At 43.0% G+C, this 25,538-nt stretch overlaps 1 protein-coding gene across 5 annotated transcripts in view; it reads right to left on the minus strand.

Annotated features, from left to right (window-relative positions):
* ADARB1 (adenosine deaminase RNA specific B1) overlaps nt 1-25,538 on the minus strand; it is a 253,319-nt gene that overhangs the window by 25,929 nt on the left and 201,852 nt on the right. For all 5 annotated transcript variants that reach the window (XM_074968186.1, XM_074968188.1, XM_074968187.1 and 2 more), the window contains 3 exons: nt 12,252-12,420; nt 11,502-11,650; nt 10,555-10,723 (listed from right to left, as the gene is read on the minus strand). In XM_074968186.1, coding sequence (XP_074824287.1) covers nt 10,555-10,723; nt 11,502-11,650; nt 12,252-12,420 — 487 coding nt within the window. The remainder of the gene's footprint in view (nt 1-10,554; nt 10,724-11,501; nt 11,651-12,251; nt 12,421-25,538) is intronic.

Here is a 25,538-nt window from a genome sequence, read left to right on the forward strand (position 1 = left end):
TGAGAAAAACATGGGACTTGAATGGAACTACTGTAGGTCACAACCAAGACACAGTGACAGGGCTACGTAGGGAACGTTTTTACAGCTGATTTCCAGGTTATACTTGCTTTTGAAGTTAATACTATTTGTTTTCACTCTCATGAACACAAACATGACATCGCGTATTAGCATCTTTTCATTTTCTAAGTATACTGTAGTATTATTTTTTAAAAGGGTCACAAACATCTTCTCAATGTTGTTTCATGGACATGTACATTTAGGGCCCAAATTTAGAGCCCAAATTTTTGAAGTTAACAGGCCAAAATTCTCCCCTCATCTACATCCATTTATCTTCACTGCAAGCAATGAGGTTACAAAGGTGGGAGAGCAAAATTTAGCAACAGAGTTTAGTAACCTCACAGGATGCATCATGTCCCTGCAGTATTATGGGGTCTATGAAAAGTGTTCTCTTCAAATCAGTGTATAAAATATTAAGAGAAAGTGGCTGCCTCCGAACCAAATATAGGTGGCCTTGCACCTGATTTACAAACCAAACACAAACCTACCCCTCTCCACCTGGCTTAAGAATAGGTTTATAATAATAGTTTTATAAAAATCGATTAGCTTTTCAATGTTACACATTGCAGTAGGGAAGACACAAGATCTGGCCCAAGGGCACAGTGCTATATTTAGGGGGATTGGATGGCTCATGAAACTGGTAATGAAAAATAAATATTTCACCAGTAGGTCATCAGTTCAAATTCATTTCAGCTTAGTTGTGAGCAAAAGTCCACAAAGCCTACGTGAAATAAATTGGTGATCTTAGTTCAGTTCGTAGAGGCCAGAGAGCCACGTCACAAACACATGGCTACCTCTGTCCCTCAGTCCTTTCTCACCCTTAACAGAGAGAATAAAGACTGAGGCCCTGGTCTAGGAAAATACTTAAGTGCATGTGTTAAACGTGTTCTCATTTATTGCTGAACAGAGGCCTCAATGGGCATGAAGACCTCTTCCCAGCCTAAGATCTGGTTTCTGTGGAACAGCCGTAGGCACATTAGCAGGGCAGTGCACAAAACCTGCGCTGCTCGTGCTTGTGGGTTTAAGTTCATAGGGCTGGCAATCAACTCCCTTTCGTGAGCATTTCTAAAGCTATAAAATAGAAATGACATTTTAAACATATATTTCCATTTTAAACTTTTGTGCAGTCATACGAAAAAGTAAAGTAATTGGCAATATGCAACATTCCTCTAACTACAACTCTGCACTTTTGTGAGTTACACACAATGCAAGGAGAAGCCATTCAAACTGATATGGGGAAGTGCTGCCCTGAAATACTGGCATGCAAGCATATCCAGAAGGGATTAAGAACTGACGTTAATTTCTGAGCAGCCTTTCATGAGGTAGGGCAGTGCTTCTCAACCTTTTTGATACAGGGGACAGGCTTGCTGCCTTCCTAAGCTGTGTCATGGAGATCTCAGGGTCTGGCCATTGAGAAATACGGATGTAGAGCACTCCATGGATAGAAGGCATTTGTCAGGCTTTCATTTTAATAATCACCAAGGTTAGCCAAAGATTATGTTTAAACAATCTGTTTGATCAGGCATCAGAATTTCTACTACTTTGTAATCCTGTCCTAGAAACAATTAGAAAAGGTGCCTAAACATGAAAATGGCAATTAAAAGGTACAATTCAAAGTAGCAATCCAGCCCTTTTTCACAGATAAGAGGTTGCAAGTTTCGTTATAGCGACTCTCACTATCACCACTCTGGTTAAGAGTTTACCATTGTTCTCATTACTATGTTTATTAGCTGCTGCTGCTTCTCTTAGAAAAAATAGACGTAAGTGATGTCATTTTATTTAGAAATCTGGCTACTGAATGGATCCAGCAATTAGGGGTTTGCAAGCAAAAGGCAAAGATTAAGGTGATTTGCTTGTATGATTCAAGCTTTAAAGTTAGATTTTAGAACTACAGAAGGGCTGAACCTGCAATTCCTACTAATTCAAGTCGTCCCACTGATTTCAACTGAGCTACTCAACTGAACAAGGAGATGCTAGATTAGGTTTTAGATTGAGAGTACAGATTAGTCCTGGTCTGTCATGACCGACATACCTCTTTATTATTATCTGAGTGAATAAAGTTCCATAATCGCTGTTTATTTTATGAAGGAGGAATTGCATAACCTGTAATGCAGCTTTTATCTTTGTTATCAGCTTTACTGCCAACTAGGCCTGGTTGAAAATTTTCCATCAACATTTTCTCTCGCTCTCTCTCCCCTTTCTTTTTTTTACTGATAGAAAATTGTTTTTTTGGCACAAAGAAATTAAAAAAAAAAAGCTATGGAAATTATGATGTGCCATCAAAAAACCCCCAAACATATGAAAAATTTCATCTAAAATTGAAACCCACACTGGCTGAGAAATGCTGCCGCAGAGGCTCACAAGAGCTGCAGTTCAGGTACCTCATGTCCCCTTCTCCTAGCTGGACTGGGTTTTCCAGCTGGACGAGTGGTGGTGCGGCCGCAGGGTTCCTATCTCATAGAATCATAGAATCATAGAATATCAGGGTTGGAAGGGACCCCAGAAGGTCATCTAGTCCAACCCCCTGCTCAAAGCAGGACCAATTCCCAGTTAAATCATCCCAGCCAGGGCTTTGTCAAGCCTGACCTTAAAAACCTCTAAGGAAGGAGATTCTACCACCTCCCTAGGTAACGCATTCCAGTGTTTCACCACCCTCTTAGTGAAAAAGTTTTTCCTAATATCCAACCTAAACCGCCCCCACTGCAACTTGAGACCATTACTCCTTGTTCTGTCATCTGCTACCATTGAGAACAGTCTAGAGCCATCCTCTTTGGAACCCCCATTCAGGTAGTTGAAAGCAGCTATCAAATCCCCCCTCATTCTTCTCTTCTGCAGACTAAACAATCCCAGTTCCCTCAGCCTCTCCTCATAAGTCATGTGCTCTAGACCCCTAATCATTTTTGTTGCCCTTCGCTGGACTCTCTCCAATTTATCCACATCCTTCTTGTAGTGTGGGGCCCAAAACTGGACACAGTACTCCAGATGAGGCCTCACCAGTGTCGAATAGAGGGGAACGATCACGTCCCTCGATCTGCTCGCTATGCCCCTACTTATACATCCCAAAATGCCATTGGCCTTCTTGGCAACAAGGGCACACTGTTGACTCATATCCAGCTTCTCGTCCACTGTCACCCCTAGGTCCTTTTCCGCAGAACTGCTGCCTAGCCATTCGGTCCCTAGTCTGTAGCGGTGCATTGGATTCTTCCATCCTAAGTGCAGGACCCTGCACTTATCCTTATCGAACCTCATCAGATTTCTTTTGGCCCAATCCTCCAATTTGTCTAGGTCCTTCTGTATCCTATCCCTCCCCTCCAGCGTATCTACCACTCCTCCCAGTTTAGTATCATCCGCAAATTTGCTGAGAGTGCAATCCACACCATCCTCCAGATCATTTATGAAGATATTGAACAAAACCGGCCCCAGGACCGACCCCTGGGGCACTCCACTTGACACCGGCTGCCAACTAGACATGGAGCCATTGATCGCTACCCGTTGAGCCCGACAATCTAGCCAGCTTTCTACCCACCTTATAGTGCATTCATCTAGCCCATACTTCCTTAACTTGCTGACAAGAATACTGTGGGAGACAGTGTCAAAAGCTTTGCTAAAGTCAAGAAACAATACATCCACTGCTTTCCCTTCATCCACAGAACCAGTAATCTCATCATAAAAGGCGATTAGATTAGTCAGGCATGACCTTCCCTTGGTGAATCCATGCTGACTGTTCCTGATCACTTTCCTCTCATGTAAGTGCTTCAGGATTGATTCTTTGAGGACCTGCTCCATGATTTTTCCAGGGACTGAGGTGAGGCTGACTGGCCTGTAGTTCCCAGGATCCTCCTTCTTCCCTTTTTTAAAGATTGGCACTACATTAGCCTTTTTCCAGTCATCCGGGACTTCCCCCGTTCGCCACGAGTTTTCAAAGATAATGGCCAAGGGCTCTGCAATCACAGCCGCCAATTCCTTCAGCACTCTCGGATGTAACTCGTCCGGCCCCATGGACTTGTGCACGTCCAGCTTTTCTAAATAGTCCCTAACCACCTCTATCTCCACAGAGGGCTGGCCATCTCTTCCCCATTCTGTGATGCCCAGCGCAGCAGTCTGGGAGCTGACCTTGTTAGTGAAAACAGAGGCAAAAAAAGCATTGAGTACATTAGCTCTCCTGCTTCTGAGACCCCTCCAGGCCCTCTGGAAATCAGTCTCATATTCAGGGTGTGCAAAAGAGAGCGCTGGCTCTTTCCTGTTACAGAGTGCCCCTCTCACCTCCTTTGAAAAAACCCTTCTGTGTGTCAGTCATTTTCTCAGCCCAGAGGCCAACAGTTTCCAGTGCAAATCTCTACTTCAGTTAATATATAATTAAACTCCTACCAGCTGACTGTTGCTGTCAATGCAGTTGTTTCAAGGATTCAATCAGACAAGCCGTTAATATAGATACAGAAACGTATACAACTGCTGTTGTATCACTGATGTTACAAATTAATTGTTTAAAAATTCTAATATTGACTCAGTTTGAAGGATTTTCTCTCTATGGTATATTAGGTGAATTTTGCAGAATTACCATATACATTCCTTTTCCCTTTATTCAGAATGCACTTTTTATCTGTGCTACTAACATTGCCTCAGCATTACACACACGTTTGTGCTTCTTGATTTTTTCTATTTTCAGTCTTTTCACATTTAATATGAGAGAAGGGAAACCACAGGTTCACATCAGAATCTTTCAAATAGGGAGAGTCGTGGTTTCCCTGCTATGCTGTCAAATTTCTGCCTCAAACTAATATATGCCCATAGCCAAGTGGGCTGCTGGCGCTTGACATTTCTGAATGTATTTATTTAAACCGATTTCATCTCTGAACAGATGAGAGAGATAAATATATGTCTAATTCTGCATCAGTACACGAGCACAGACTCTGCCAGTGTACTTCTTGCTGTAATAAGAGGATGGGAATTTATGCTGCAATTTTTAAAAATTGATTCTATAGAACACTTGTTATTTACACTACTCTGGAGCAACAACAGGAATGAGGGCGCGTAACTGTAGCAGATGACAAAGTAGAATGTTCACAACTCTCTTCCTAACATCCTGTTATTTGTACGGTAATAGAAGTACACAAGGAACTGCTTTATGCAATTAAAATTCATATCCTTTAGAATGTGCAGTATCAGAGTTTATCTCAGGCATTCTTTGTTTACAGGACCTCAGTCTAGTGCCAAAACAGCACTGGTTTCAGAGTAACAGCCGTGTTAGTCTGTATTCGCAAAAGGAAAAGGAGGACTTGTGGCACCTTAGAGACTAACCAATTTATTTGAGCATAAGCTTTCGTGAGCTACAGCTCACTTCATTAGGATGCATACTGTGGATCTTCTACACTTTCCACAGTATGCATCCGATGAAGTGAGCTGTAGCTCACGAAAGCTTATGCTCAAATAAATTGGTTAGTCTCTAAGGTGCCACAAGTACTCCTTTTCTTTTTGAGAAAACAGCACTGGTTGAACAGTGAAATTATATTTACCATGGAATGAAAAACTTGACAAAAAGTGGTATTTCCCACTTTTATGCCCAAAGTTATTCTTATTAATATCATTTGTGAATCAACAAATGTGATCTATAAATGTGATAAATCTTTTGAAGCACTTGTAGGAGAGGAAGGTGATCAGGAACAGTCAACATGGATTCACCAAGGGCAAGTCATGCCTGACCAACCTGATTGCCTTCTATGATGAGATAACTGGCTCTGTGGATATGGGGAAAGCAGTGGATGTGATATACCTTGACTTTAGCAAAGTTTTTGATACGGTCTCCCCCAGTATTCTTGCCAGCAAGGTAAAGAAGTGTGGGCTGGATGAATGGACTATAAGGTGGATAGAAAGCTGGCTAGATTGTCGGGCTCAACGGGTAGTGATCAATGGCTCCATGTCTAGTTGGCAGCCAGTATCAAGTGGAGTGGCCCAAGGGTCGGTCCTGGGACCGGTTTTGTTCAATATCTTCATAAATGATCTGGAGGATGGTGTGGACTGCACCCTCAGCAAGTTTGCAGATGACACTAAACTGGGAGGAGAGGTAGATACGCTGGAGGGTAGGGATAGGATACAGAGGGACCTAGACAAATTGGAGGATTGGGCCAAAAGAAATCTGATGAGGTTCAACAAGGACAAGAGCAGAGTCCTGCACTTAGGACGGAAGAATCCAATGCACTGCTACAGACTAGGGACCGAATGGCTAGGCAGCAGTTCTGCAGAAAAGGACCTAGGGGTTACAGTGGACGAGAAGCTGGATAGGAGTCAACAGTGTGCCATGGTTGCCAAGAAGGCTAATGGCATATTGGGTTGCATTAGTAGGAGCGCTGCCAGCAGATTGAGGGAAGTGATTATTCCCCTCTATTTGGCACTGGCGAGGCCATATCTGGAGTATTGTGTCCAGTTTTGGGGCCCCCACTACAGAAAGGATGTGGACAAATTGGAGAGAGTCCAGTGGAGGGCAACAAAAATGAACAGGGGGCTGTGGCACATGACTTATGAGGAGAGGCTGAGGGAACTCGGCCTATTTAGTCTGCAGAAGAGAAGAGTGAGGGGGGGATTTTATTGTAGCGTACAACTACCTGAAGGGGGATTCCAGAGAGGATGGAGCTTGGCTGTTCTCAGTGGTGGCAGATGACAGAGCAAGGAGCAATGGTCTCAAGTTGCAGCGGGGGAGGTCTAGGTTGGATATTAGGAAACACTATTTCAGTAGGAGGGTGGTGAAGCACTGGAATGGGTTGCCTAGGGAAGTGGTGGAATCTCCATCCTTAGAGGCCTGGCTTGACAAAGCCCTGGCTGGGATGATTTAGTTGGTGTTGGTCCTGCTTTGAGCAGGGGGTTGGACTGGATGACCTCCTGAGGTCTCTTCCAATCCTAATCTTCTATGATTCTATGATAAGGGAAAGAGCCTAAAAATTATTTACTAGTAATTCTGTTTGTGATAGACTCCTCTAAGCCTTATGGTGCTACCAACTGGGAAGCAAGGAGGTAAAGTGTTGTGAGCCCCCACTCCTGATTATATAGGCCTCAGCCAGTCCCCATCACTCCTGTTAAAGAGACCTGCAGACTAAGAACAGAATGCAAGGTAGTGAGACAAATAATTCACAAACAAGCAATGGCACCAACCTCCAACCGGGTAGGAGGGTGGGATGCAGAATGGGAGAAAAGGAGATGACAAACAGAATTCATAGGAAGTAATATCCCCTTGCCATAAGTATCTATTTTCTTCTATCCTATGGCAGTGGATTCAAACCCAGACCGCAGACATCACATGCAGTAACTTCAAAAGGCAGGCATTCCTTACTGTGAGACTACAAGACCCTGTGGCTGCTGGAGGTATCCTGAGAGCAGAGAGTATGCAAAGACATTCTTGCAGCCATCCAGATATAGGGGGATCAAGGAGAAAAACTCCCAGAAATATAATGTGTGAAAAGAGGGGTACTCCGATAATTACCTTGGCAGGTGACAGAAGTCATCACAGTTAGACTGTCACAGTGGAACAGGATGTACTAATTCAAGTACCAGGTGCTCCGATGGCAGAAGAGCAACATGAAAGGTGTAGCTTGAGAAGACTGATACTCAACCTGCATTGCTCCATGGACCAGTGACTCTGGGCTGGCCATCTGTTCACTGCATCACCCCATTCCAAGAGTCTCATATTGGTGGGGAATACAGAAGTGAGGGATGAAGAGAAGGCAGAAAGAAAGGGCGGATGGAGAAGCCCACCAGTCCAGAGAGACAAACTGTTAGTTTAAAAACAAGGGTTCCTCCAGGGAATAGAAGGAGTGCCATATGGGCAACAGGGAAGTTACAAGGGAAATAGGTCCTGAACTTACTCCAACTCTCAGTGCTTAAGTCTCACCATCATCAAAACAAAGACACAAATACTTCCCTGTCTCAGTCAGATCGTGAGGCCTGTCTCATTAGTATCTGTAAAGTCCTATTAGAACCTATAAGTTGATATTTGCAGACAAAAAACCTACATGAATATGCAGTTAAAGTGCAATGTATATATCAGCATTGTAAGGGTAAAAAACACTACCGGAATGTTTTAGTTATCCCAAAAGAAGTATCACAAACCCAGGAAATTCAGTGTTAAGGTTTCACTTAAAAGAAATGTAAACATGTTACTGTATTGAAATGCACAGCAAAGGCACCCAAGCAACCTTACCACTGCAGTACAGTGCACCATGCAATAACCACACGATTATGATCAATCCATTTTAGTGACTGTGATTCCAGACTACATTAACCTGATTTTTAAAGACTCAGTTTTTTCATATCTTTTCCTCTCATGGTGTCACTACAGGGTAGCATTAATGTTGAGTGTCCTGGCTCAGAGCTCTGCTCTTTCACCCTCTCCTTCCAGCCTGAAGGGGAGCTCTCAAGATTTCTTACCTCCTTTTCTTCTTTAGTGACCCTGCAACAGGGAAATAGAGTGAAAGAGGCAGTGGGAAGGAAAGAATAGGAGACTCAGGAGAAAAGGCAAACAACATTGGTAAGAGGATGTTCTGGCTGAGGCTAAGTGATCAAGGGCAGAGCTTCACAACTCTTTGCTTCACAGTAGTGGGCATCATGATGCTGCTTGTCTCTTAATCTACTGTTGTAGGATGACAGAGGATTGATATAGAACAATAATGATCTTGTGAGTAGCATTCAAATACAAAAGAGTCTTTGGATGTTCAGATCTCCTTGGGAGGATATCTCTATGGAGCAAAGAGTTATCGAGTTTGGGAATGGAATATCTGCAGCTTGAGAGACTCGGGCAGGTGTAAGTGAGGTGAGCTAATTTTGATGAGTGGTGGGACTAGCTCCCCAACATCATAGAAGATGGTCAATGATCTGCACTCAGTTTGCAGCACTGACCACTCCAGACTCTTCATTGTGAAGATCGGAGAGAAGACAAGAATGGAGAGGATAAAAGCATGAATGGATAGCGGCACTTCCTAGAGGCCTGCAGCATTCTTAACAGGCTCATAGCCGAGCCAGCCCAGTAGCAAGCTGCTACTGAGGGACCAGAGACAGAGGACAGGGCTGTGACATTGTAGCTTAGCTTAGAATATACAGAGGAAGCTGTTCAGGAGCCAGAAAGTTTAATCAGTGAGTTGCCTGTATGACCTTTTATGGGCAGAGTTATCTCAATAGTCTTTGCCAGACTAGAGGATTTACTATGCAAGTAAACTTTATCTTTACCAAAATACAAAACGTTTGAACATAATGTTTTGTATCATTACTGGACAGTTTTTATGCATTAAATTATTCAGTGAGGTTTAAATTATTATACAGCACAGTGAATAGGTTCAACCCACTTTGTATTTTACAAATGTATTTAACAATATTTTAATCAATTAATCCTGGTTTGATAAAATGCATAAACTATTTTTTATTAAAAAAAATAAAAGGACATACATACATAATATCCTCAACTAAGAAAAGCTGCCATTTCTTTTGTGTGATTTGTGGGACCCTATGGGGTACTGTGAAAATGTAGAGCTGATTTGAAAAGCTAGCTTGTCATTTTCCTGAAATTTCCCTGAGGTTGCTACACTTTTCAGAGGATACAGCTGTTTAATTTGGGGGGCAATAGGTTGGTTGAGCTTGTTTGTTTACATTTTAACAAAGTCTTTAACTAATGAAAGAGCACAATAACTAAAACAATAAAAATAAATCAGTGTCACATTTTCACAGACGAAAACACTACTTTTATTAAAAAGCTTTCCAGCCATTAATTTTTTTTAAAAAGGTCACATTTAACTGTATCAACCAAGTAACAGGTTCTTAACTAACGATGTTTTGCCATTTAAAATGATATTGTACATTTACATACGAAGTATATAGACACAGATCTACAGCACATTGGCACAGTCTATATTTTGATCGAAGTTGTATAGAAGCATGACTTACACAACATACTCATGCATGTTATATTTTGCCAATACCACATTATATCTGACGAAAACTACATGTTGTAATAATAATATTATTCAAGATATTAACAATACAAAATGATACAGATATAACAAAGTAGCAAATTTAGTAAATTAGACTCTATGGCACTCTACCAAATTGAAGAGAGAAAATATGCTTGTGGGATAAGTTTTGGATGGAATAAATGATTCCTATTATTCTTGGGCTTGAGCCTCACCACTGAAGCCAATGGGAATTTTGTCACTGACTTCAATGGGAGCAGAATCAGAGCATCTAATCTCATGCTGGGGGTCTAGACAACGAGCTTGATCTACAACCTCTACATTCACCTCCTGGGTCAACTAATGAGTGACTCAGACAAGACACTGTCAACATGACATCTGAAGACCATGTAGAATTTCCATCCATCCAGATGTTCAGGCTATGCGGAAAGCAGATATTAAGTACACCCTCCAGCAACCTATGTTTTAGGATGCAAGCTGTAACCAGGGTCCCCATTTCAGAATAAAACCAGAATAACAGGGAAGAGAAACCAGACACTTAATATCTTACCTAGCTATCTTGTCACTGCAAGACATAGTAAGCAGTCTCTCTCCCTGTAATACTCCGTCCCACGTCTGGATGGTAGTAGTAGATCGGACTGGAATTGTCCCTTCTCCAGATTCTATTTTTGTCCGTAGCTGTCCTCTTGCTTTCCGGTTTGGATGTCTGTCTCCCTGATCTGAATGACAAAAATTGTTTTAAGTCAATTAAGAAACAACTGTACAGAAGCAGTGGTCATGAAATGAGTGAAGGCAATATATTTTTATGCTGGTAACCATCCTGGAAAAGGTCAAAAAGTTTGGTACCGATTTCTATTACTCATTTTAATTTAGCTACAGCATCAAATATCTTTCTTGTATACAATATTCTCCAAAATACATTTTCTATTAAACCAAGCTTTTCAGGAAAGAACATCTCAGATATAGTATTTAGTTCTGAAGTTCAGTTCTGGGCATTTCAGTGCTAGAATGAAATTAACAAATCAGTGTAGTTTCACCATGTCGGCCCCAGGATATTAGAAAGACAAGGTGGATGAGGTAATATCTATTATTGGACCAGCTCTCTCACTGACAGATGTTGGGCCAATAAAAGATATTACCTCTCTCACTTTGTCTCATTAACAAATCAGGAAATTCAGAGAAGAGCAACAAAAATTATTAAAAGGCAGCAATAATGAGGAAGCCCAATGAATTCCATAAGGACACAAAGTGAGTTATTGGCTTATCCCTAACAGAACCCAGGATCTTCCCAGCTCTAGCCTCTAGCCCAAATGGCCAGTTTTTCTGTTTATATTTAGTTTAAAGTAAATGGTCCAGATTTTCAAGAAGAGATCTTTCTTCCCCCCCAAAAAATCCATATACAAAAGGCCAGAATTAAAATGACTGCTTACTTCTAACGTTGCCATTTGTCTGTAATCAAATATACTCTAAGCAATTCCTTGATAGCTAGAATCATACCCTCTTGTGCTGCTTCATGTGGTGAGAAAATCCGAGCATCTCCACATGGAGAGGTGCTGATATAGAGATGAAATTGCACATTTTCTTTCAGTTTAAATCCGCCTCGTTCAGACTTGATAAAGATGGATTTTTGTTGATCTTCTTTATTACTGGAATATAAACAAAGAAGAGAACTGTAGTCAAAACCTGAAGAGAAACAAATGCAGGAGATTAAGCCCAGTCTAACTTACTATACATTAAAATTATTAACGTATGGCATCAAATGTGTCACCTAAGCGTTATTGCAAACCATACAGAAGAAAAGAAGTTAGAAACAAGAAATAAAGAGTACCTGACATTGCCCAGTGAACTTATAAAGCACCATTAGTAACTGAAACAAAACTATACATCTGCTAGTCCATTTGATGGCATTTTAATTTTATTTCCACCAATTCAAAGAACAGTTGAATAACTAAAATGTGTTTACACTTTGAAGAACGACATGATTAATTCATAACTCACTATTTCTGAACCATAATAAAAATATGAGAGTTCAATATAGTTATAGATATGCCTCCTTAAATGAGTGTTTTTTTGTTAAGCTCACACTTTGTGACAGGGACCAGAGTTTTCAATTTAAAATTTCAGTAACTTCAGCTATTTTATATGATATTTTTTTCAATGGGACTCCTTAGCTTTGTGTTACAATTCAAGTAATCATCAGATAGACACATGATGTTCATAGCACAATCTCAGCCTCCTTAAACTTACCTTACAAACAGCTCAAGTTGTGTGTAAAGAAATTTAAGCAGGCACCTGCGAGATATAATTTCTGCATGGCAATCGTTTAATGCAAGACCACGGTCACTCATGTATTCTCCATTTATGCATTTCGTCCCTGTGGAAACACTTATAACCTGGGCATCCTTCACATCTGTACCTGGGAAACAAATTTCAGGAAGAAAATGTAATTAAATGCACACAAATTTAATAACTGCCTTTCCTTTTGGAATTCAAACATGTTCTTAAAAAAGAAAGTATTTTTCTTCAAACATTTTCTTTACAAAAAAAGCTTCAATCTGAAAGCAGAGGTTACTTACCTGGAACTGGAGGTTCTTGAAATGTGTGGTCCCTTTCTGCATTCCACCTAGGGCAAGGTGCAAGCGAAGTGCCCACAGCCAGAGCTTTTCGAAGTAGTAATGTCCGTGGGTCCGTGCATGTGCCTTTACATTGCCTCATCGTTTCGACTAAGGTGGGAAAGGGCAGCAGGGCGGGCCTTAGGGGTGGGTGACCGCCCAGGTGCCGTGGTCAGGGGGCGCCATGCGCAGTGCAGAGGTGTGCTGCTGGTGGGAAGGGTAGCACCCGGAACAGTGAGTGACAGCAGGGAGTGCTGCGCATGGGTGAACTTTCAGGAGGCATAGGGGCATTGCCCCCCCGCAAATTCACAGAGGCAATGCGTGGGGGTGTGCCCAGATTTCTTCCTGCTTCTCCCCATGGAAAAATGTGTTCAGGGGGGTGAGTGGCAACACATGGAGCACTTGGTGTTGCTGCTGGGCTCCCTCCCCCCAGAATGTTCCTCTGGGCTGGGAGGGGGAGATGAGCAGCAACACCAGACGCTCTGTGCGTCCAGGTCACTTTCCCCACCGGGCTGTGTAGCATCAGGAGCAGCTGTCCTGCCCTTCCCTTATGAAGCCCACATGGGGGAAGTGATCTGGACACAAGGAGCACCTAGCGTTGGAGGGGGTGCAGGGGACTGGGGAGAAGGGGCACAGGAGGGGAGTGCAGGGGGCTGGAGAGAAGGGGCACAGGAGGTGACTGCAGGGGACTGGGGAGAAGGGACACAGGAGGGGAGTGCAGGGGACTAGGGGAGAAGGGGCACAGAAGGGGTTAAGGGAGAAGGGGTGCAGAAGGGTTTGGGGGAGAAGAGACACAGGAGGGGAGTGCAGGGGTTAGGAGAGAAGGAAGTGCGGGAGGAGCAAGGGGAGAAGGGGTTATTCATTATGATAGTTATTACTGTGTATTTTACAAATAATTTCAGACATACGTTTCAGATTAGATGCCTGAAATCGCACTCAGTTTTATCAGCAAAAACAACGAGGAGTCCTTGTGGCACCTTAGAGTCTCATACATTTATTTGGGCATAAGCTTTTGTGGGCTATAACCCACTTCATCAGATGCATGGAGTGGAAAATACTGTCCGCAAATCTACTCAAGGGACACCATCAAAGGACCTAGCCACATCAGCCACACCATCAGGGGCTCGTTCTCCTGCACATCTACCATGTACATTGGACAAACTGGACAGTCTCTATGCAAAAGAATAAATGGACACAAATCAGACATCAAGAATTGTAACATTCAAAAACCAGAAGGAGAGCACTTCAATCTCCCTGGACACTCAATAACAGATTTAAAAGTGGCCATTCTTCAACAAAAAAACTTCAAAACCAGACTTCAAAGAGAAACTGCAGAACTTGAGTTAATTTGCAAACTTGACACCATCAAATTAGGCCTGAATAAAGACTGGGAATGGCTGGGTCACTACAAAAATATTTTTCCCTCTGTTGATACTCACATCTTCTTGTCAACTGTTGAGAATGGGCCACTTCCACCCTGATTGAATTGGCCTCGTTAGCACTGACCCCCAACTTGGTAAGGCAACTCCCATCTTTTCATGTGCTGTATTTTTATACCTGCCTCCTGTATTTTTCACTCCATGCATCTGATGAAGTGGGTTATAGCCCACGAAAGCTTATGCCCAAATAAATTTGTTAGTCTCTAAGGTGCCACAAGGACTCCTTGTTGTGTTTGCTGATACAGACTAACATGACTACCGCTCTGAAACCTGTCAGTTTTATCAGTGACTACCATCTCTCAGCTTCTCTGCACTAGCACAAGATGAGTTCATCTCCCCCTAGGTCTGTTTAGGTTCTCTCCTTCCCTTACTCTCTTCTTGGGAGCATGCAGAAACCTACCAGCAGGAGCCAAAGATTTGAGCCTGAAACCTTTACGCTGTAAGGAGTCCTTATTCATACACTTAATCCCACTTAACTCAGGAAGGTTCCAAGATCTGTCCCCAGCTCCTGCTGCAGCTCAGCAGTTCAGAGTTTTGGAGCAGCACTATATTTGTGTTGATTTGTCTGCAAACATTTTAATGTTTTGCTGCTGTCATGAGGAATAAAGAACGATTCTATGCTTTTTATCCCGAAGTAAAATCACATATGGCAGACTCCTACTGGCTATATACAGAGCATGTTGTGAGAGATAAAGCATGTTTTCTTGCTGATTCTGAGACAGACATTGTAGATGTGTAATGCTGTTAAAGCTAGAATGTTAGAGTTTGCACAAGAATTACCCTACAAATTAATTCCTAATAAAGATAATTTCTTCAGAATAAGCACTGGAATCATCTTTTATAATACTGATTAGCCTAATCAAATTATTTTTGTAAAGACTGTTTAATAGCAGACAATATATGTCTACGTCCAAAATTTATATCCTTTATGCCATGGTTTTTGCACTTGTTTATATATTTTTATTATTGCTTTTTGTTTTTTAGCTAACGTAGAAGTTGCTAGGTGGTTGCTATACAATTATAACAAGAGAACTCAGGCAAACCAAGCGCCGTATGTTCTGTACTCTGTTGGACTGGTTGTTGTGAATATGTTTTTTAAGCCTTAATCTCGTGAGACTCCAATTCCACAGCTACGGATCGTGGAAATTCCTGTAGTAGGTGATGGAGTGCTCACCCTGTTGTACTGGAATTTATGAAAGAGTGCACTTCTGTTTTAGATTACCTACCTCCCACTTTTTTTAAAAATTACATATACAAAAACAAAACAGGTAAAATAAGTCTTTATCCTATTTGTTTTTTTTAAATATTAACTCCGCAATTACGGACCAGCAAGAAGGAAAGCTGATCTATAAATGATCTTTTCTCATGGCATTGTATTAAACCAGCTGGACAGAGAAGATATAAGAGACAACCTCTAGGAAGTAACGTCTTTTATGATGTACTGAAAGATTTGCTGTTCTGTGTAGTGTTTTGAAGTTGAAACTCCCCCCCCAGCCCCACCCTGCAAATCACGTGGTGTGACAGTGTGACAAATTTCTTGTAACAGCAGTTCTCTGGTTTTCTGCCTTCAGAGTTGGGTGGCCAGAGAATGGCAGCTGCTGGTCAGGCACCCAACTCTGAAGGCAGCACTGCCACCACTACCAGCACAGAAGTAAGGGGGGCCATACACCCCCATATACCACACTTTGTTCTTTGTACGTAAAAGGCCAGGGGCCCTACGCACATCAAAAGAGTGGAGCTGCCGTTTCTCACTTGAGGCGTGCGGTTTGGGAAAGAAAGCAGGCACGTGTGTGGGTTGGTTGTGGTGGAAGCAGGAAACCACCTTTGGTTGAAATTTAGGATGCAGGTGTATTGAGACCTTGTCTTTATGGAATGTAGTAAAAGGGGGGGTTTCCATCATAGCTACCAGTTCACCAACCCTCCTTGCAGGGTAATGGCGACCAGAAAAGCTACTTTCATAGAAAGAAGAGACAGGGGGCAAGAGGCCAAAAGTTCAAAGGGGGAGTTCATTAATGACGTGAGGACTAAGTTGAGGTTCCATTGAGGAGTGATAGCCTGGATGGACAGGTATTTGTGTACAAGGACCTTCCAGAATCTGGTAGTCAAGAGGTGGGTGAAGACGAAGTGCCCCTCCATGGGAGGGTGGAAGGCACTAATGGCTGCTGTATGTACTTTCATGGAGTTGAGAGTGAGCACTAAGGTCTTTAGAGAGAGAAAATAGTCTAATAGCATGGGGATGCCCATGGCCTTGGGGTCAAGACCTCTATGTAGGGCCCAGGTAGTGAAACAGGTCCATTTGGCCTAGTAGGATCACCTTGTGGACTCCTTTCTGCTATTAGAGAGGATGTCTCAGATTGCCTGTGAGCATTCCTGCATTAGGAGAGGCATCCATCCAAATACCACACTGTGAGATGAGGTGCCCTCGGTCTGCCATTGTGTTGCGTGAGTAGCTGTGGGAATGTTGGGAGCAGGAGTGATGGACACTGACACGTGAAGAAGAAGAGGAAACCAGAACTGAGGAGGCCAATATGGAGTAACCACAGGATGACCGTCGCTCTCTCCCGTCTGAGTTTGTGCAGAACATGTGGCAATAGAGGGCACTATATTAAACTGTAGCTGATCTGGTCCGACTAGTTCATGATCAGGGCGTCCCCTTGCAAGTGGACATTGAGTCCTCCCCTCAAACAGTACTGAATGCGCTTGGTGTTGGCGAGATGCAAAGAGGTCCCTGATCAGGGTTTCCCAGGGGCTGAAAATGTCCGCATCTACCACGTCATGCAATTCCCATTTGTGGCAGGTTACTAAGTTTCTGCTGAGAGCACTGGCAAGTACATTCTGAGCTCCCAGCAGACAGGCTGCCGACAGGAGGATATGATGTGAAATGCAACATTTCCAGAAGTGTACCAGTTCCACACATACTGCTCGAGACCGCGTGCCCCCTTGCTTGTTTATGTAGTAAACCTTAGTAGTGTTGTCTGACATAATGAGGACATGATGAGAACAGATAGTTGTTAAGAACATGTGGCATGCCTTGCATACCGCTCAAAGTTCCAGGATGTTGATGTGCATCCTGGCTTCCCGAGTGGTCCAAGTGCCTTGCATCCTGTGATCTCCCTTGTGGGCACCCCAGCCTTTGAGTGATGCATCCATTATAATTGTAACACTTGTGGAGCATGGAAGGAAGGGCATATTGAAGCAAATGTGGAGTGGGTTTGTCCACCATCAGAGGGAAGAGAGGACTTCTGGTGGAACATTGAGAATGGTGTCCATGGACTGGTGCATGGGAGAGTAGACTCCCTGCAGCAAAAGTTGGAGACAGACGAATCTTAGGCAAGTGAAGTGCATGACGTATGTGCATGCTGCCATGTGACCGAGGAGGGAAAGGCAAGTTCTTCTGGCTGATACCAAGGGGCTGGAAGTTACTAAGGTGATCAGGTTCAGTAAGCTCAGGAATCTGTCTTTTGGGAGATAAGCGTGTGTGGAGGCCACGCTGATGCATGCTCCTATGAATTCTAGGGATAGTGTAGGGCGTAAAGTTGATTCTTCTGTGTTGATGCTTACTCCTAGGAGGAGACGAATAGAAGAAGCTGGGATGCCAATTCTCGAGCTGCTGCTCTGGACTGTGTCACCAGCAGTCAATCATCTAGATAAGGGAAGAGAAGGACTCCTTGTCGTGAGAGGTGAGTCACTACAACAGAGAAAACTTTTGTGAAATCTCGTGAAGCAGTGGTAAGTCCAAATGGGAGACCCCAGTATTGGAAGTGCCGAGGACCCACTATGAACCTCAGGAATCATCTGTGGGTCACATGTATGTCACTATGGATGTAGGCATCCTGCATACCTACAGCCATGAACCACATGCCTTCTTCTAGTGAAGGTCTGAATTGCCGCAAGTGTGACTATGTGGAACTTTGATTTTCAAATGAATCGGCTGAGGTGTCGGAGATCCAAGATTGGTCTCCTTCCTCCCTTCTTCTTGGGTAAGAGGAAGTAGTTGGAGTAGAATCCTGTGCCCTAAGGGTCTGCAGGGACTGGCTCCATTGCTCCTCTTTGCAGGAGGAGTCGACCTCTATGGCAAGAATACTGTTCATAGAATCATAGTATCATAGAAGATTAGGGCTGGAAGAGACCTCAGGACCCAGGGCTTTGTCAAGCCAGGCCTTAAAAACCTCTAAGGATGGAGATTCCACCACCTCCCTAGGTAACCCATTCCAGTGCTTCACCACCCTCCTAACAGAGTTTCCTAATATCCAACCTAGACCTCCCCCCACTGCAACTTGAGACCATTGTTCCTTGTTCTGTCATCTGCCACCACTCAGAACAGCTGAGCTTCATCCTCTTTGGAACCCCCCTTCAGGTAGTTGAAGGCTGCTATCAAATCCCCCCTCATCCTTCTCTTCTGCAGACTAAATAAGCCAAGTTCCCTCAGTCTCTCCTCGTAAGTCACGTGCCCCAGCCCCCTAATCATTATTGTTGCCCTCCACTGGACTCTCTCCAATTTGTCCACATCCTTTCTGTAGTGGGGGGCCCAAAACTGGACACAGTACTCCAGATGTGGCGTCACCAGTGCTGAATAGAGGGGAACGATCACGTCCCTTGATCTGCTGGCAATGCTTCTACTAATGCAGCCCAATATGCCATTGGCCTTCTTGGCAACAAGGGCACACTGCTGATTCATATCCAGCTTCTCATCCACTGTAATCCCCAGGTCCTTTTCTGCAGAACTGCTGCTTAGCCAGTTGGTCCCCAGCCTGTAGCAGTGCATGGGATTCTTCTGTCCAAAGTGCAGGACTCTGCACTTGTCTTTTTTGAACCTCATCAGATTTCTTTTGGCCCAATCATCCAATTTGTCTACCCTCCAGCATATCTACCTCTCCCCCCAGCTTAGTGTCATCCACGAACTTACTGAGGGTGCAATCCATCCCATCATCCAGATCATTAATGAAGATGTTGAACAAAACCGGCCCCAGGACAGACCCCTGGGGCACTCTGCTTGATACCAGCTGCCAACTAGACATCGAGCTGTTGATCACTGTCCGTTGAGCCTGATAAGCTAGCCAGCTATCTATCCACCTTATAGTCCATTCATCCAATCCATACTTTTTTAACTTGCTGGCAAGAATACTGTGGGAGACTGTATCATTAGATGGTACACTTTCCTCAGTTAGTACTGAACTAATATTCCAGCACAATGATAGCAGGCATGATGTTCTTGGAAATGCAATTTTTTGGATGAGATATAAAGTCAAGGTTCTGGTAACTTACACTGATGGAAGATCCCATGGCACTTACTACAGGAAAAAGTGATATTCCTAGTGTCTTGGGCAAATTCGCAGCTTTGGTAATTATCAGAGATTTTTTAAAGCCTTTTGGCATAGCTTTGCATGGATATAGTGAACTTGAAGAAGCGGAATTTGTTCACATAGGTTCATAGGGGTCAGCTCTTTCAGATTTGCTTTAGCTTCAAATCACATTTGAAATTTGATGCCAATGTTCCACAGCCTCAACTATACCCCAAGTGAATTCTGGAACTCAACCCAAAAGACCCTTTTCAGAATTCAGGAGGCAGTAGATCTTGGGGAGTAATCCTTTGGTGCCTCTTGAAGATCCTGGAAAGAGTGGGTGGGGAAAAACCTGGCCAACTGCAGAAAGCTCTTTACAGTAAGGGGACAAACTAAGGCCTGATAGGAGAAGAGAGATGGAAGTGAGATGAGGGATTGAATCTAGGTTGAAATTCCAAAACTCAGTCCAGTTTCATGAATCTTCTGGTACAGCAGGGAAAAGTTTTCTTTACAAAGAAGAGTGCTACCTAGTTTCAAGTTTCAATGCAAATAATATACTTAGCCCAAGTGATTTAAAGTCAACAATTTTAGATGCCAATCCAGAAAACCATTCAAACACATGCTCAACTTGAAACATGTGAGTAGTTCCATTTAAGTCAGCAAGACTATTACGTGCTTTGTAGTTTTCCTTTGTACTGTTGATGGATCACCACTTCAATGGGGTTTCATGCAGGCCCATGGCTTCACTGGGATAAATCTCATTACAGGATCAGGGCGCACGGGAATACTGAATTATTTTGGTCTGATACTAGCCCCACACGTGTGTTTTCACAAAACTGCCAAACTGTTTGCTAAGCTCTGTAAAGTAGAGGCTCAGAATGGGTGGAATGATTGTGCAGATTAGGCTTGAAAGGCACAGCACTTGCGCATACTCTGCTTGGCTGTCACCAGTACTTTAAGTCTCTGGATTTCATACAATTCTATTCATTCAGAGTTTTTATAACATATTTTAAAATTAACCATACAGGGGAAAAACTTAAAGAATAGGGTCTAATATCAAGTTATTCATATGGAGCAAAATTTGATTATAACCAATTTTAGAAAGTAACCTTCTGTGGTATTTAGAGTGACTTCTTAGTAAAAAAGGGAGATTTCCTCTGGGACAGAGTGATAGAAACCTAAGTTCCAGTTTGTAGAACTTGGCCCCATGGAGGTAGACAGTATCATTTCTTCTTAGCATATGGCAACATGCCTCAGGTGGCACATGACCAGGATTCATCACCAAACTTGGTCCACTGTTTGGATTATTAGCTTCCCTTGCCCGGGTGGGCTACTGACGGGGAGGGCGACATGAGTGCTGATCCATGCCCCCCAGGTAGCATTTAAGAACATCATGTCTGGTTTATTAATTAGTCTTACTATAAGGCACTGACCCATTAAAAGAAACTAGAAAGCATGCCAGGGAAGTAAAATATGAGGACCACAAGGAAAATATCATTAGATTTTTAAAAATGCAACTGGCAAACCAGGTTTTTGAACAGTTAATCATTTTGAATAGCAAAACAGAGCTGTATAGCACATCCAAAGACTTAATTTCTGGCATAATAACTTTGCACACTACAACTTAATATGCAAATTTAGCAAAATATCCTGTGTATTGTCTCTTAGGATGACAGTCTATGCTTTGGAAGAAAGAAAGGACAACTGCATGAAAAATACAGAGAAAGGACAAAACACTAAACTCCTTTACTTAAGGAAAAAAATCATGGGCCACATTTTCATTTGTGATTTCGTTCCTTTGTGATGCTTGATTTATTGTAAAGGAACCAGAAACTGACCACATCTGGCAAATGACACCTGCTATGTTCCCAGAAGAGAGGAATTCTCAAATCACATACAGCCAGCAGAGCCAACTTCTATGCCAGCTGCTTCCATCTCTCCTCCTTGTAGGGCAGCAGTTCTCAAACTGTGGATCGGGTCCCCAAAGTGGTGTGTGACCCCATTTTAATGGGGTCGGCAGGGCTGGTTGAGACCTGCTGGGGCCTGGGGCCAGAGCTAAAGCCTGAGCTCCTCTACCCGGGGCCGAACCTGAAGCCTGAGGGCTTCAACCCTGGACAGCAGAGCTCAGGTTACAGGCCCCCTGCCTGGGGCTGAAGACCTTGGGCTTGGGTTTTGGCCTCCCTGCCCGAGGCAGTGGGACTTGGACTTGGGCTTTGGCCTCCCTCCCGGGGTCATGTAGTAATTTTTGTTGTCAGAAGGGGGTCACGGTGCAATGAAGTTTGAGAACCCCTGAAGAGGGTATATGTCAAGGACTGGGAGAGGGAGAGATGGAGCTCTGGCAATTCACAGGTATTTGGTTCCTTAATCATAGTTAGTTTCTATATGAGGTTAGGGTTGGATCAACTTGAGAATCAAGCAACCATAAACCAGCTCCTTGATGGTCTTCGTGCATCAACTATATATCTTGGTGCAGGAGAGAATCTGACCCCATACTGTGATACAGACATATACGGTGCTCTGCATGGTTATTACCTGGGAACATAATTGCTACCTGACCAAATACTTCTTAGAAACCCCTTATTGGATAGGTTTTATGACATATTACAGAATGTCCTTTGACATCAGGACAGGTAGTTCCCCTATTGTTCATACATTCTGTTGAGTCTACCCCAGTTAGATTTTGTATTTAAAACCAGCCCAAAATAAAATGTATCTGGGAAAGGAAACAAAAAATAGCCCAAGCCAACCATCTAAAAGCCTTTAAATCAATCAGTGCAGAGCAGACACTCTGTGTGTTTTACCTGTTGTGTAATACTTAGACACATTGGGATTTTGTATATTACAATATTCAGTTTTAGTTTTTCTCCTTTATGAGACTTGACTCTTTACTAATAATTCATAAAACTGAATTTCAATAAAATGAATTTCAAAAGTGATCAGGACTGCAAAGCTTCTCTCATTCAAACTCACTAGATCCTTATACTGATAAGATGAGCAGAAAACAGAAGCTCAGACTCTGATGGTACTTTGCATACTTGGCAATGTTCTTGTTAGCTGAATCAGGAGATTCGGTGGTTGCCATTAAAATCTGTACAGTTGCTGTTTGCAAGTAAGTAATTTTACTGCCGTAATCTCTGTATTAAGTACAAGTATACTTAAGAATCAGGTACACCACAGTAACAATAACTAAACAAAATGCAAACTTGAAAAGATTTAAAAGGCAAACGGTACATGACCTAGTTTATGTATAAAATGTATTGTAGTATAATAAAAACAACAAGGAGTCCAGTGGCACCTTAAAGACTAACAGATTTATTTGGGCATAAGCTTTTGTGGGTAAAAAACCCACTTCTTCAGATGCAAGTCTAATGATATATATGAATTTACCATCCTGACAATTATTTTCAAAGTGCATTTTAAAAGGTTTGTGTATTTTATAGAATGTGGTTTGTCTCAGAAGACTCACTTAACTTATATGGAGATGGTGAAACAGCTCAGTGAAAAAGAGAGGTGTTTGCAGGAATAAGGAGAGGTTACTCACCTTGTGTAGAAACTGGAATTCTTTAAGATGTGTGTCTCTCTGGGTGCTCCACTTCAGATGTGCATGCACCTGGAGATTTTTGATAGCAGTGCCAATTCAAGCCTGTGCCTGTGATCTACACACCCTCTTGTCCTGTACCGAGGATATACAGAGCTGCATGGGCAAACCACCCTCAGTTCTTTTTCTACTGCAAAGTTCTGTAGAGGAATCTCCGATTCAGAGGGAAGAATGGAAGCAGTGGAGCATCCATAGGGACACACATCTCGAAAAGCTCCAGTTACTGCACAAGGCGAGTATCCTCTCTTCCTTTGGAGAAACGACCCTGTTCGTGCTCCAGTTCAGGTGACTCCCAAACACTATCCCCACAGGGAAGAGGGAGCATTGTAGCAGAGTCTAATACTGAGAACACAACTGCATTGCCAGTCGACACATCTGATCTAGTGGAATGAACCAAAGCATAGTGCATGGAGACAACAGGCACTGAAGTTCAGGTTGCAGCTCTGCAAATTTGGCAACCAGAACATCTTCCAGTTATGCCACAGAAGTAGATTGCGACCTTGTAGAATGGGCTTACAACCTAGGAGGCTGAATATTGGCAGAATCATAACGTGAGATAGTAAGCCAAGAGATCCACCTCAAATCTTTGAGTGGAGATTGTGGCTCCTTTGGATCTGTCTGCAATTGAAACGAACAGTCTGAGCGACTTTCTGAATGGTTTGGCTCTGTTCAGCGAGAAGGCTAATGCCCTTCTGAAATCCAAGGTATGGAAGGCGGCTTCCTGCCTAGCCTGATGCGGTTTAGGGGAAAAAACTAAAGGTGAATGGTTTGATTAATATGAAATTCAGAAGACGCTTTAGGTAGAAACTTAGAATGTGGTCGAAATGAGACTTCTTCCTTGTCATATATTGTAAAGTGATGGGAGGAGCTGCCATTAAAGCTCCCAGTTCTCTGACACTCTGGGCAGAAGCGATGGTCACCAAGAAAGCTTTTTTCATGGATAGGTGAAGCCGCAAACATGTAACTAACGGCTCAAAGGGGTGTTTCATAAGGGAACTAATGAGGAAGTTCAAGTCCCATATCAGGATAGGTTCCTTAAGCTATGGAAAAAGATTAATCAGTGCTGTGAGGAATCTTGATGTTGTGGGGTGAGCAAAAATTGAAAAACCTTTCACAGAAGTATCAATGTTGTTTCAGCTACCAAGAGAACCTTGATGGACATCATAGTAAGACCTGACCTTTTACATTCCAATAGGTAGCCAAGGATAGTGGAAAGACAAGAGTGAACAGGAGAAACTTGTTGATGGGTACACAGTGGGCAAATATCTTCCATTTCTGACAATAAGTATATCACATAGATGCTTTTCTACTGTTTAACAATATCTGCTGCACCTCTGTTGAACAGGAAGTCTGTATTCCTAAGAACCATCTAGGAGCCATGCCTGCAACTTCCAGTTGGGGTGAAGTGTCTGACCAGCATCCTGAGACAAAAGGAAGCAACTGGTTGGAGTTCTCAGCAGTGGATGAGAAGTCAAATCAGGTAAGGATACCACACTTGTCTTGGCCAAGTTGGTGCAATTAAAATGATGTTAGCCTTGTCCTTTTTGATCTTGTTCAGTACTTTGCAAAGCAATGGTGTGGGTGGGTATGCATAAAGGCAGCCCTTCATCCCTGAAATAAGGAAGGCATCTTCTAGTGACAGCTTGTATCTTTGTAACCCAGCACACCTGGTTACAACTTCAGTGTTTCCAGGAATGCTTCAATTGAGTCCCACCCTGCCGTGAAGAATTTTCTGCAGTTTGTGTTGATGGTGGCGGCAAAGAGATCCACTTCTGGAAGCCCCACCTGGTTAGAAATATGCTGTTGAGGACTCGTGAGTCCAGGAGAAGTGCCTGCTGAGATGGTTGGCCATGGTGTTCTGTATACTTGGGAGGTAAGAAGCACAAATTCTAGAGTTTTATTCCTTTGGCACAAAGCAAGGGAGAGCATGTCCCACTCTGTTGATTGATGTACAACATGCAGGCCATGTTGTCTGTCATGACCTTGATCAATTTGACTCTCATCAGTGGAACGAAATTTGTGCAAGCATTTCTGACTGTTTTCAATTCTAGCAGGTTGATGTGAAAAGGACACTCTTGAGAAGAACAGGAGTACTTGTGGCACCTTAGAGACTAACCAATTTATTTGAGCATAAGCTTTCGTGAGCTACAGCTCACTTCATCGGATGCATACTGTGGAAAGTACAGAAGATCTTTTAATACACACAAACCATGAAAAAATGAGTGTTTACCACTACAAAAGGTTTTCTCTCCCCCCACCCCACTCTCCTGCTGGTAATAGCTTATCTAAAGTGATCACTCTCCTTACAATGTGTATGATAATCAAGGTGGGCCATTTCCAGCACAAATCCAGGGTTTAACAAGAAGTCTGGGGGGGGGGTTAAGTCATTATGCAAGGTAACCTATTTCCCCTTGTTTTTTCCTACCCCCTCCCCCCCCAGACGTTCTTGTTAAACCCTGGATTTGTGCTGGAAATGGCCCACCTTGATTATCATACACATTGTAAGGAGAGTGATCACTTTGGATGGGCTATTACCAACAGGAGAGTGGGTTTGTGGGGAGGGGTGGGGAGAAAACCTGGATTTGTGCTGGAAATGGCCCACC

Source organism: Natator depressus, chromosome 11 (assembly GCF_965152275.1).
Source record: "Natator depressus isolate rNatDep1 chromosome 11, rNatDep2.hap1, whole genome shotgun sequence".
Taxonomy (NCBI): domain Eukaryota; kingdom Metazoa; phylum Chordata; order Testudines; family Cheloniidae; genus Natator; species Natator depressus.